This window comes from Papilio xuthus, unplaced genomic scaffold (assembly GCF_000836235.2).
Source record: "Papilio xuthus unplaced genomic scaffold, Pxut_1.1 DF824655.1, whole genome shotgun sequence".
NCBI classification, from domain to species: Eukaryota; Metazoa; Arthropoda; class Insecta; order Lepidoptera; family Papilionidae; genus Papilio; species Papilio xuthus.
The window spans coordinates 907,142-920,891 of NW_013533994.1; the positions used below are offsets into that span (position 1 = coordinate 907,142).

The following is a 13,750-nucleotide window of genomic DNA, read 5'->3' on the forward strand; positions in this document are numbered from 1 at the left end:
CCGAGTTTTTGTGCAACGACTTTTACCGAATGCTGCAAAGTTAGATTCTGGGCTTCAGGAATTCCGATAATTTCAATTTCATTATTCGCATAAGACTGCCTTTGATTATGTAATTCGTCCTCTAAACGAGCAACGGTTGCTTTAAGATTTGTTAATTCATAATCTCGCTGTTCCAATACTTTTATCCGTTTGTCAGTGGTTTTAAGTGAAGCGACAATTTCGTCCAGACGAGAATGGCAGAAACAAATAGACTTGGTCACATCCTCTAGTTGTAATTTAAGAGAGGATATTTCCTTTGTCAGATTGCGTAGCTCACTCGTAAACCCTGCTAACTCGGAGCCGGTTTTTGGAAGCCCGCTGCAATCGGGGCATTTCCAAGTCTTTTTCTTCTCAGCTGAATTAGCCAGCGGAACACATAGAGTGCAAAAACATTTATCGCAAGTAATTGAAGTGCATTTGGTAACATTAGCTTCTTTCGTAGTTTTCAAACATTTCGCGCACTTCATAGTGTAAGTATTTAAGGCGAACACTTTTGTGAATAAGAGTATCGTAAGCAACAAAACCTTTGTATTAACGCAAATGGAATACAAGTATTTAACACTGAGTCACGGAATATAGTTCTGAGTGCCAGTGGACGCGAAATTCACGGTTATGCAGTGGGCGTAACCGCGAGAGTTGCTTGAGCGCGCGCTTAGCAATGCACACGCGTCGACCGATGATTTTTCAAATGTTGTTTTTAAACGTATTTAAGAGATATTCACTATTAATTCATATAACAACGTGTTACACGAACCAATCACCACAATTTGTTAAAACTTTGAAACGATAATATAGGCAAAAAACAATATTTTGTAATTAAAAACTCGGAGCAACGTGAACTTTGTTTACGCGCCGGAGGGTAGGCCCTTTGCCTTTGTTTCTTGACGCATTTAAACTTAATGTTTTTTTTTATTATAAACATTAAAATTGTTGAGTTGGGAAGCCGCATGTATGCGCATTACAGCGCCACTCAAGTGCGATACAAGAAATAGGAGCACAGCTGAGGCTCACATATCGGGAAACCCTACAGCCTGTGAACTGCGTGTCGTCGACTTCGGTGTCGCTTTTATAGCTCGTCTTAATATCGTTGTCATCTCTATATTTAATACAATAAGTCAAATGTGAATTACTGATAACATATTACTATAGGTACCTAGTTAACTTACAAACATAAGCACAACAAATCTCTGTCGTCGGTAATATATATAATGTCCTTTAAAAAAAAAGAACTAAAAATAATAAAAATAAACAAATATTCGTCAAGAAGATTCAAACGGGCCCAAAGTTCGTGAGGTTGTGTCGTTTCATTGCGAAGTTTCCATGAGCACCTTCCAGCTCCATCATCAGACCAAAACTGTATCATAATAATAAAACACTGACACACGATTTATACATTCAGCAAAATTTCAGCTCAACCCATAACCAGGAAGTGAATCAAATTTTATTTACAACATTGGATAACAAACATCGTGACCGTTGAAACTAATTAAACGCGTGTAATAAAAATGATTGTAGTATTTTAATATACTAAGTGCGATGAATTATATCATAAAAATAACATTTTTTTATTCTGTATAAAAATTATGTAATTGTTACATAACAAGCAAAGATGCATTACGTTCCCACGGTCTGCGGACGGATTATACCGAATGCCCTTTTGGTGCTTCGCCTTTACACTGACCTGCGCTTTTTACACAAAAAGAAGCTGATAAATCACGGCTTCATTGTGTACGAGATCGGGATATCGTTCCCTGATATTACCTTGTACTTGTACAAGCTACAGTTTTTTGCGGATGTCGATCGGATACGATGTCCAATAATGCAGGTACCTGCTCAATTTGAGCGGTCAAGGTGCCGCATGTCACAATATGGACCCAAGATAACATCGATATTCTGATACAAGGACTTATCGACTATCAAATGCTCAGTTCCGTGGAAAATTCAGGTAGTCGCTCTTGAACAAGTTGATAAGGATGTTCGTATCGAACTCGACTCGTATTTGGATACTTTTTAGATGTTATGATAAATATTTACACTGATATTTGATATAGATTTTATCTCTAATGTGACTTAAAAAGTGATGGTCACAATTTGATTTTACGGTATGGAAGTTAAACGAAATAAATTGTGCACTCTGAATCAGGCAACTATTCTCTATGCATGTATTTTTTGCAAGTTTGCATTTAAAACATTCAACTCTACATACGTTTTAAAAATATGTAAGTACAATATAAATTTAAATAAATTAAAATGATTTATATACCTTTATTATTTAATTAAGATCGAATGACTTATCATTAGATCTTAATTGCACAACCATATAACTGTCAATGAGGTACACAATGAGGAAATTAGCTCATTAACTCCGTGCATAAACTTATTGTATAAATTAACATAAGTTATAAACATAATTTTTATTTGAGGAAAAATACTAACCAATCTATATTCCTTTTTACGTTCGAATTTAAATTAATAAAACTGTTTTAAGAGTGTTTAAAGCAATCAATTAGTCGTTCGCTAAATCGATGAAGCGTGAATGTGAACGGTTGCTTGGATAAATTGAGTGTAATAAAGAGGGGTTGTTGCGCGGGCGCAGGGCAGTTACAGGTGCGCCGCGCGTGCAGTCGGGCCCGGCCCGGCTGCCATGTGACGCCGGCTAATTGCCCCTAATTGCGATAGCGTGAGGATGTGCTGTAGAAATATAGTCACTTCACAACATTCAATGGATATTATTACTAAGTACTTGCAAATTAAACGTGTAAACATGTTTATAAAATCATGTAAAATTTTCGTTGGCCTATCGCATAAATTGGATTCATTATTTAAGAAATATTTGACAACTAGAATTTACAAAAATAAATTATGCCTAATGTCAAAGTTCAAACTGATAATATATTTAAATAAGCCTTTGTTTTTTTATTGTAGTGAAGACTGGAAACAACTTAAAATTTAAACAGAAATATGTTCTAAATAAAGTAAAAAATACCAATAAAACACAAATGTTAAGGAATAACTAAAGATTTATTTACATCTATCACAATAATTGGATTTGAAATTTTCTCGTTACATAAGTATAATTTCCGCTTAAAAATAAATAACATGTACTTTGAATTAAATCAAAAACATTGCAACTTACAACTAAACAAATGCATAATAAGCAATCAGGGTTCCGCAAAGACATATCACACTTTAAAAATGGTAGTCCAAAATACAAATGCAATTCTGGCGTAATTATTTGACCCTGTTAATCGCGAAATAATACTAACGTGCGATGAAACTTATTACACTACTATTATTATTGTTAAAAAATACAAATTGAAATGAGTCAATGTGGTGATGACATTTTGATAGAGTACATTCTGGAATCAATCAAACACGTTTATATTCTTAACATTTAAGTTTCAAACTCGAGAATTTAACTTGATTTATCAGGATGTAATAATTAACAGTAAATTGATGTAATTAAGTTACGATTTTCATATTGTAAGTATTTTACATAAACGCGTAAATTATATTTAATTATTATTGCACATTTTATAATATCTTAACTCAACTTAATGAAAAATTTAATTTGTTTCTTTTTGAATGAACGTTTTGAACTTATTGAAATTTAAAATGCGACAGTAAACTTCTACGTTATATTCCTGCTTATATTGCGATATCTGCTAAGTTAGAATATTAAAATTAAATGACATTATTAAATGTTTGTAAGTATTGATTCTTAGGCATTACTATTTGGTTATTATCGTTGACTTTTATAATTTGAAATGCTAACACAAAATTATTTGTCGAAAGCTCACACGAAGATGAATATCTCCTTTAAAATAAAATATCTCCTTTAAGCAACTTCCTTATTAAAGACATCAACGTCGCTACAACTACGAACAACTTACAAGTTGAGTCTGTATGTTGTTTTAATATTGCGTATTGTTTATGATATAAGAGCTCCTTGAGAATGAGGTTTTATGTGTACGGGGTGTGCGGCGTGGGGATGAGTGGGGTTGGCTCCGTGGGGTGGCTGTCGTGACTGGTGGAAGCGCTGCGCATGTACGTGGGAATGCGCGCGCAGTTCCTCCCCGTGCTCACGGTAGGCGCGCTGCTTATCTTCAAAGTCCCTAAGCCTCTGGTTATAACGTTCAATCTGGTCTCTCAAAGCCGCATCTTCGATAGCAGCCCTCTCCTCGTCCAGCTCCAAGCACCCGATCCCCTCAAGCTTCTCCAAATCGATCGAGCCCCGCCATCGGACGCAGACACCATTCATTATAAATCGAGACACGATGTGTACCTGATGACAAAAAAGGGCAACGTTACATTTAAAATGAATGAACCTTTCTCTGAATTTGATACAAAAAAATTAAAACAAAAAACGCAACGTTGTAGGTGGCACGCTCTGGTGTACGAATGTGTCCATCGATCACATGTTGCGCAGAGCAGAGCACATGCTCACACAATAATTAGCATAATAAACGTCCCGGGCTTAACAACTATACCACGTAACAAATTAACATTCTAAAACTATCTCAGATATTACATTGAAACAATTTGTGTACGTTTTAACCAGGAACACTATATTTATTTCTTCTTAAATTCATGAAATCAAATTTAAATAGAAATAGTTTGAATTAGTTCGATTTAGTAAATATTGAACTTTCTAACACATTTTAAAGTTGTAAATCCATATTAAACCATGAAACGAGTTTTAAAATACTTTATGAGGAGCTTTTGCACGACTATCTCCTCGCAGCATTAAAAAAAATATTAGAACTTAAGTAGCCTATGGGTTCTTCCAGACACTGATCTATATCTATACCAAAATATAACTAAGAACTATGCAGCCTTTCTGGAGGTACCTTCAAAAACATCCCTTCAATCTTTCGCATTTATAATATTAATAAGAAGTAAGAATAAACAATAAATAAATAAATAAGTCTAGGTACGCAAAACGATTGTTCCTTAAGTTATCATTATAGCAATTATTCCTGTTATGTATTAAAGGCAGAGCGACATAAGGCAGGCGTAAAACTTGGATCGCGTGCTTGCTTTGTTCCGGCGTCCGGCTCGCGTATAATTGCCTCACACAACAAGGATGCAATTTTATGAAATATCGTATTTTTTTTGCTTTTTAGGATACAGGAATTACACTTGTATTGTAAACTCTTCCATGTGATGACTTTAAGTTTTTTTAACACATTTAAAACATTTTGTTTTTAGTTTGCTGTGAACGTTGCCTCAGAGTTAAGAGTTGTAATAAAGTCGTTATATTAACTAATCTTATCAATAACTAGAAGTTTCACAATACCTTTGTTTGGCATTAAAAAATCTAGTAATAAATATAGCCTTATATCATCCGGAGATAGTGTTGCTTCGAAACAGTGAAATAATTTCAAATCGATTAAGTAATTTCAGAGCATATCCAATACAAACAAGGAAACATAACTTTCACTTTTATCATGTTAGTAGTTAGTATAAACCAGTACTCCATAAACGGTAGGAAAAAGGGACTATCACAAAACTTCAATATTTTAGAGTAAATTGCCAAATACAATGCGTGTGACGACTATTTATTATATGAAACAATGGCAAAAGCTTGGATTGTCAAAGACAAAAATTGCTTCATCATAGAATAAAAATTAGGAAAATTGCATGTGGAAAGGGAGATAGACGGGAGCGACGGCCATGTTTGAAATTCGGGCGTGGCGTCGCGACGCCCTCCAATCCCGAGTGGAGCTTTTCCGTTATTGATTTTACGATAGCTTTTCTCCCTCTCGGATACTAAGGGGGAATTATTTGATTTGTTTTGGAAGAAAATTGTAAAAGAATCCCGTTCAAACAATTGCATATTACTAAAAATCATGGATTATGCTATTTTGACGTACATATTTCTGAAGCCCTGAAATGCAATTTTTTGCTGCAACATTTAAGTTAATTTAGGGTTTCATTTCTTATTGTAATGGTTTGTTTGAGTCACTACAAACATTTTAATAAGAAAAAAAACATAAAATCACAAGTAAACTATTGCACAAAATCATAATATTCTCATTCTCAAGCGTTAGTTCCATTAATTTTGATACATAACATGGCATTGTTGTGAGTTCTTGATGCGTTCAGTTGTAAGTCGAGGGCTCGAGAACACTCGAGTGTGCTGTTAAATGAACCGAATGTAAATAAATATAAGTGTTCATATAAAAACGCAGCGGGTGGGCGCTCGCTAACGAAGGGGCTAAAATTCAATAAAACTGCGTATAAGCTGGTCCTTCAAGTAATACTGATATACGATTACATAATAGCTAAACATAGTAGAAAAATCTTAGGATATTGCCAAAGGATGTCCAGCGAGGGATAGTAGTAAAAAATATTTTGTTATTTTAAAGTTTGTAATAGTAGGAGCAAACGAGCGTTGGGAACACCGAGGTGATCAACGACACCCATGGACATTTGCAACACCAGAGGAACCGCAGATGCGTTGCCGGCCTTTAAGGAAATGGTATGCTCGCTTCTTGAAGGTCCCTAAGTCGTATTGGTTTGGAAATACGGCCGAGGACAGACCGTTCCACAACGCGGCTGTGCGAGGTAAAAAGTTGCGCGTGAATCGCACTGTTGTGGAATGCCAGCCATCCAGGTGGTGTGGATGGAACCTGGCGGTCTGTCGTGTCGTCCTATGACGGAACTCGGCGGCAGGAATCGTTCCAAACAGTTCTTCGGAACACTCCTCATGGTAAATACAGTAAAAAATGCAGAGGGAACTGATGTCCCTCCGCAAGGCCAGGGAATCAAGCCGATCGGTAAGAGCTCGGTCGTTGATGATTCGAGTTAGCTTATATAATATTATATATAGATGTTATACATTTTGTTATAAACTGAAAAGTTATTTGTGTTATCCTTGTAGATTTATAGATATTTTGAACATAGTATTTCGAATAATTTTATATATCTACCATACATTTCTTTCGATTCTCTTTAGCTATTCTCTCTTATCTATTACTGGCTACGGCCATGGAAGTATCAGATGATATTAATATTTAGAACGATACTAGCTATCGCCCGCGACTGCGATGTCGAGTCCATGTCGACTGCTACAAAAATAAAATCATGAAATGACAACCCTATTGGTATACTGGCCTAAAACGTTTAGAAATTAAATCGGTATTAATGCATGAACATATCCCATACCATTCATACGATACATTAGTAACAAAGCGCACGTATAATCGACTGAATAAAAAAGATGTCATTCATTAAAGCAACACGCTATAAAATGACTGCGGAGCGTGACGGGCGCGTTATGTTCTACGACGTTACGGCTTTTTTTTTTCATTAGTGGCCTTAAAGTTATTTATGTCTTAATTTTAGTTATGATAATGTGGACCGGATATAACGAGGCCTGATGTCGTGGCCCCGCGATCTCTGGACATAAATGAATCACGAACACAAACTTTCTTTGATCTGTAATTTTTGCGTTATGATCGCTGTAGAGTTGTGTAAGCAGAGCTCAGTAATATGCAACACATTGCTTTTTTTACGGCATACTAAACAATTAATTATTTTATTAACCTTATTTTTTCCTGCCATGTTTAATTAAATGAATGAAGTAGGCATGTAATAAAGATGATAAGAAATATTTAGGCTATTGCTAAAAGGAATAACATTGTGGTATTATAAAATTATAAATATTATATTACTTCGTGTGTTAAGATTTATAGGTATTTATTATAAAATACTCTCGTTTACATTTATTTTATTGATATTAACACGTTAATTAACACAATTTCCTTTATACGCCATTTTTGTTTGATAAATCATCTGTATTGTATGTTGTTTACATAAATAGTTTATTTGTGTATTTTCCTTGTACCACGCAGCAAAATAATGTAATGTTTGAAAACGAATTTCAGTTGTATAAGTTAAAGATATTTTATCTTATTTGTGACTGACGCGAATTGCACTTATATTCTAAGGATATGTATATATTACTAGAAGTAATTTAATTTGAAAAACGTAAAAAATACAAAATTAGTATTTAAAACATTTTAATTCTTATTACCCGACTGACGAAGGTATTTCGCGCGTATGTAAGTTACATTTTATGTATTTGGGGGTTTGCATTTATGTAAATTCCTGACTGAACCAATGTTGACAAGTTAAGTGTCATGAGATACGTATTCTTCTCCGGAGTGGCAGTCATATAGCACAAAATACATACCGTGGACGTTAGAAATTAAATTGCAAATTAGTAAAAAACGAGTTCGAATCTCACTCTACATAACTTTTTTACGTTGTTTAACTATTTTTTTATGTCTCTGAGAAAATTCTAAAATAAGAAAGTGTTACTTATAATATCAAAGTTCATTTATTTTAAATTAATTGTTTTAAAATATTTTAAGTTTTTGTTTTAGAAGTTAGCCATTAGTTGCCGCGGTTTCATTTATTAGAAACACAATCAATCGGGTTTTTTTGATTTCTAAAAATTAAGATTTTTACAACAACTTAAAGGAAGTAGTTTTTGACAATGCAATTAAATCATTTTATGACTTCAAATTTTCGGAAAATAAATAAAACACTTTTAGGTATTTTTTACAAATTAAGATATTCATCTACTAGAAGGACGTAATAAAGTGTAAGGGATCGCTTCTGAGAAGGGTCCATTAACAATTTATGAGACTAACTAAGAAAAGATATAGGCGTGGCTACTGAATTCGCGCTAACAGTTCGGAGAATTATAGTTTTTTCTGATATAAAGTAGGATTTATGCACCTTGCTGCATTTTTACATTTAAAATATTTCCGATTTACTAACATAATGTGTCTCAAAGAGACAGATAGCAAACAGTACAAGAAATCAATAACTTTTTATCCCGATTACAAATTATAATATAGATTTGAATTTTTAATTAAAAAAATTTATGTGCTCTTTCTTTGCTTGGATCGCCTTATGAAAGACAACACGGTATTGCAAAGACATCATAACAATAACAAGTCAAAAAAAACAAAATCAAAATGTATAAATCTTACTTAAGTCTTATTTCGTTAAAACCCTAAAAAGTACAAAAAGATCAAGAAAAAAAATTGTCATACAATGTAGGTAGTTCAAAATTTGTTTTTCATCGCCTTAGTTGTCTAACACAGTCATTTCTAAAACTAGAGTGTTACACTTACTTTGCCGTTTTCCTTCTGGAAGTCGCACCCTCGGTTGTTATACGGTGAGTGATCGAAGACTAGTTGCAAGTTGGTGCCGGTTGATATAAACGCGATCTCCGTGTGACCCTCGCGGCAGCCGCTGGTGAACCTCATCTGCCGCTCCTCTGGCGGACGGTCACGGTAACCGGTGTACCTCACCTGAACACAAATAGGTAAGAATTATTATAAGCTGGCCTGGGTAAGCGGTCGGCATAAGAGAATCGTACATCTAAATCATAAATGTAGGAAACATTTGACTGTATATTTTTAGAAATAACTATTTTCGTATGATACCTATAACCAAAATAAGGTAAATGGTACAGATATTAGCTAGCTTTTATTTATAGGAACTTAAACATACAAAAAAAATTGGGAAACCATTACTTATTATTTTAAAAACGTTTACAAGATTTAATACTAACTTTTCCTTAAAATCTTAGAACCTTAGCTTGATTCATCGTTTGACCACACTTAAATTACATATTCGCCAACGAGACATATTTATTTCAATAACATTGAATTTTTGTCAATGATTACTTACTAGTATTTAGTAATTAACTAATGGTTATAGGCAAATACCTGTACGGAATTATAATTAATATAATAGTATATGTACTTATGTAGACAGCCAATTGTTTACAATTAAATTAATTAATCAACATTAAATTTCCTCTTTTTGAGCTGACACGTTGCAAGGCGGCGTTTAATGTACCTTTTACCGTTCAAGATTTGGAAATTTGCCGATTAACACGTAATAATTACAAACCTCGCTCTCCCTGCTCAGTCTCTTGAACAAGTCGTCGGATTCGAACTTGGCCTTTTGATCAGGAACTACCCTCGGCATCTTGAAGATGAAACGAGGCTTCGGCTGCTCGTACAGCCCTATCGAGTCGAAGGGTAACATGCCGGCTAGCGCAGCGGGGTCGCCCATGGCGTGCATAACAAATACGCAGTTCTTACACGCAAACAACTACAAACATCACAATACGCACTGACTCAGACGAAACGATGATTCAGTATTCCGAAAAGTGAACGGTTAACACGTCTAACTTACAACAGTGGCATGCGCTTACTGAATGTCCGTCCGTACGATCGCTCCGTGAAGATTTCCATCAGGGCGGAGCTCCCCATGGTGGGGCGGCGGAGCGCCAATCCCGTGAGCCCCGGACACCGCCCCGATCGCCCTTACGCCTTCTTTACACGATTTCGGGAGCTTTCGAGCGTTAAGAGGGTTTTCTCCCCTCGAAACGTATCAAAATAAATACTGTAAACGACAAAGCACATGAATTTATAATGATGGGCATTATGCTCTTTCGGCGTTTCGAGTGTTTTATATATTTGTAACGGAGCCTTTGTTCCTTTTGTAGCGAGATAAATGTACCCTATATGCCTACGATGGGGGAACATAAGGGGAGTCGACCCTGGCAACTGATACAAATCGAATGAAATGCGATATTTTTATCAGGACAGAATATAATAAAAGCATAAATAGGTAGCTCTCTATTGCAACTGTTATTACGCCTGGGTAACATTTAATGACGTTATGAATCCCTCCATTTTATATTTGTTCTTTATAAAATTTAAAAAAATATAAATAATTAGAAAAAAATATAGTGCAAGTTATTAATGTTCTTACGATTTTATTGTGACTCAACGAAATGAAGGAATTTATATGTAATTCAGGTAAGACGTAAGCAGTGCAGGAAATTACTTAATACCCGACTATAACTTTCTATGTGAGTGGCGAGATTTGGAAATTAGCTTTGAAAATTGAAATATCCATTGGAAATAATACACTTTTCAATACAAATATTTCTGTGTAAATTTTCGGATTTTCAAAATTCAGGCAAAAAACATGCGAGATACAGGAAGAAATAATATTCATGAATCGTTTTTACATAAATGTAATATCGATTTATGCCTATTGCTGTAGGCATAACATTCCTACAAAATATTCTTTTTGGTATAAATACTATCACGCGATCACTTAAAAGCACAGCGCGAGCTTTTGTGCCTTGTCGTAAGTAAATTAACAAAAGGCAATGCGAAGTTGAACAAAACTTTTAAAAGGTATCGATGAATGATCGAAGACCGATAACGAGCGCGCCGAGTGTCGGTATTGTTGCGACATCCTATCCTTATGCTGTCACTTAAAGTGATCTATACCAAGTTTTGTTAACAACATCGGATATTTATCCCCATTATCGTAAGTGCAGTAGAATTATGTTATCTCCGAACTTTATCTGTCATTTGCCTTCAGAATTTCGCAGATCAGATGTCATTCGTCTGTTTCAATAAAGTTTTACGCATTTTTTTTAATTTTCAAATTAAAATTAAGTCTAGACTTAAGTTTAATCCGACGGTAATGAAGTAAAAATTGAAATCTAAACTCTCCATCCCTGTAGACAGCAAAGAGCTAACTGAAGAGGATCATTTCAAAAGTTATCAAATGTTTTATCTATTGTTTTATTGTACTAGTTGTCGCCCGCGATTCCGTCCGCGCGAAATTTTAAAAAAAAACTTAGTTAGTAGCCTTAGTTTTCTTCCGGACTATGTTCGCCATCTGTGCCAAATATCAGCGAGATCCATTAAGCTGTTCTGGATATAACTTATAACAAACATCCATCCATCGATCTATCCAACCATTCGCATTTATAATAGATATTAGTAAGTCCATGGGGAAATTAATAAAAAAATGATAATAATGAATTTAGTCAAAGATATCTTTGAAAATCAGCCCAAAATACAAAGCAAACACTTCGTATCACAAAAATTGTATTTTCATGAAGATCACACATACAGTAATCATTCACTTAACACTCCAGGCATTCAATGTGTTAATATTTATGTAAAGTAATATTTTTACAACTGCCTTAAGAGGAAAAAAAACTTTAGTCCCAATGAGGGAAATAATCTTATAGTCTTTGATGTAAAAAATGAAGGCACGTGTCAGTTATGTGGACGTTTGATCTGGGCGCGTTGCGTCCCTGCAGCAAGGACCGCGCACGCGTGTCGACCTGATCGATAACATGTGACGTCTACAAAGCACGTACACATCACGTGCCAATAAACTCATAATATTAAGCTAGCAAAAGTTTGTTTATGAATTTGCAATTTTTAAATTTATAATTAAAAGAAACCACGTTGTTTTGTCAATCACCATTATATTAATACGTAAAGCGAAAACTGTTCCCATTTTGGAGGAAATTACGCAAACAGATAAATCTGTTAGACACAGTTGAAGTCAATTTACGAATAATTGCATAAAGTTATTTTTAATTAAATATTATAAAAATATGTTAAATATATCAAAATATGCCGTCGTTCTAAATAACACCTTAACGTAATCAGGTTCATCATTTTTAAATCACATTTTTTATCGCCTGATATATTTAGATTAGTAGGCAACCAAGCAGTGGGACCCCCAGTGCAAAGACGGTGTCCAACGTCCATGGACATCCGCAACATCAGAGGAACCGCAGATGCGTTGTCAGTCGTGAATTATTCTATGATATTATACGTTTGTCTCTTGCCTAAATGTGTCATAGATAGTGTGTCAATGGTAGTGCAATGAATATTCCCACAGCACTTGCTCCCACGCCCACGCGGACTCTGCTTCGACACAAGATATTGATAAACTTTAAAAACAATGATTTATTTTAACTTTTATTCCTAGTAACGTAATTTTATGAATTTATGAAACATAATAAGAACGTAGTTTTACTAAATGTAATCTAATTTTTATTAACGATAATGAGTTAAATAGTATTATATAATAATTTGTTTTGTTCAAGTTTTGTTTTTATTTCTCTTAAATTAAATTCACCCAGTTTAATGTGAGTTTTTTACAATCGCGAATTTGTTTTCTTACAATTTAAATTTAAATCGAAAATCGTTGTAAAACTAGTGCTGAATTAACTTATCTATTGCATTTACACAAAAACTTAAGTTGAAATAAAGCACTTTACTTATTTTACTTTAAAGTTTACAACTATACTTTCTCTTAAATTACACTATAGTAGAAACTTTAAAATAAAATGTAAAAGTTTCACTATTGAATTGAGTACAAAGATTTGGGCAATAACCGTTTATAAAGTTTTAGGAATTGCTATTCGGCAATTGTAAATTCCGTTGTTACAATTTTCGAAGCGTATTGTTTATACAAAAGAAGAGTAAACAGGCCCATTGCAATTCTCACCTCGGGGCTACACTGGTTATAATGTTTACGAGTCGTCATAAATCACAGCATTGTTAGAAACTAGTTCATTTCCATATTTGTTCAGCGACAATGACCGTGCCGACGTTTTATTAATTGATTCATAAACCTTTTCATAGCGACGCGGCAAAAACTATCCATTGACCCCTAAATAAAACAATAAAAGCGAGCATTGTAAGGGTTACAACATATTCCCATTAGCGTATTTAATGTAAGCCATTTTTGGCCAGCAGGCACATTTAGACCTTTTTTGTAAAAAAATGTTGGTAAAATGTTAATAATTTTCATATTACGAATATGCTGTATTAACTAAATATTAGAT

General features: G+C 34.3%; 1 protein-coding gene across 1 annotated transcript; it reads right to left on the minus strand.

The window, feature by feature from the left end:
* Positions 1 to 3,599: 3,599 nt before the first annotated feature.
* Positions 3,600 to 10,277, minus strand: LOC106127506 (protein brother). The gene is made up of 3 exons (XM_013325590.1): positions 9,979 to 10,277; positions 9,192 to 9,371; positions 3,600 to 4,324 (listed from the first exon to the last, which is right to left on the minus strand). Exons 1-3 carry the CDS (start codon positions 10,150 to 10,152, stop codon positions 3,971 to 3,973), a joined length of 708 nt encoding a protein of 235 aa, XP_013181044.1. The 5' UTR covers positions 10,153 to 10,277; the 3' UTR covers positions 3,600 to 3,970.
* Positions 10,278 to 13,750: the final 3,473 nt, after the last annotated feature.

Bases quoted from the DNA above. Each gene is read 5' to 3' on its own strand.
- LOC106127506 (XM_013325590.1), bottom strand. From the start codon at position 10,152: ATGCACGCCATGGGCGACCCCGCTGCGCTAGCCGGCATGTTACCCTTC. The intron at 9,372-9,978 runs GTTTGTAATTAT...ATTTGTGTTCAG, and splicing joins GACTGAGCAGGGAGAGCGAG to GTGAGGTACACCGGTTACCG. The intron at 4,325-9,191 runs GTAAGTGTAACA...TTTTGTCATCAG, and splicing joins TCCAGAAGGAAAACGGCAAA to GTACACATCGTGTCTCGATT.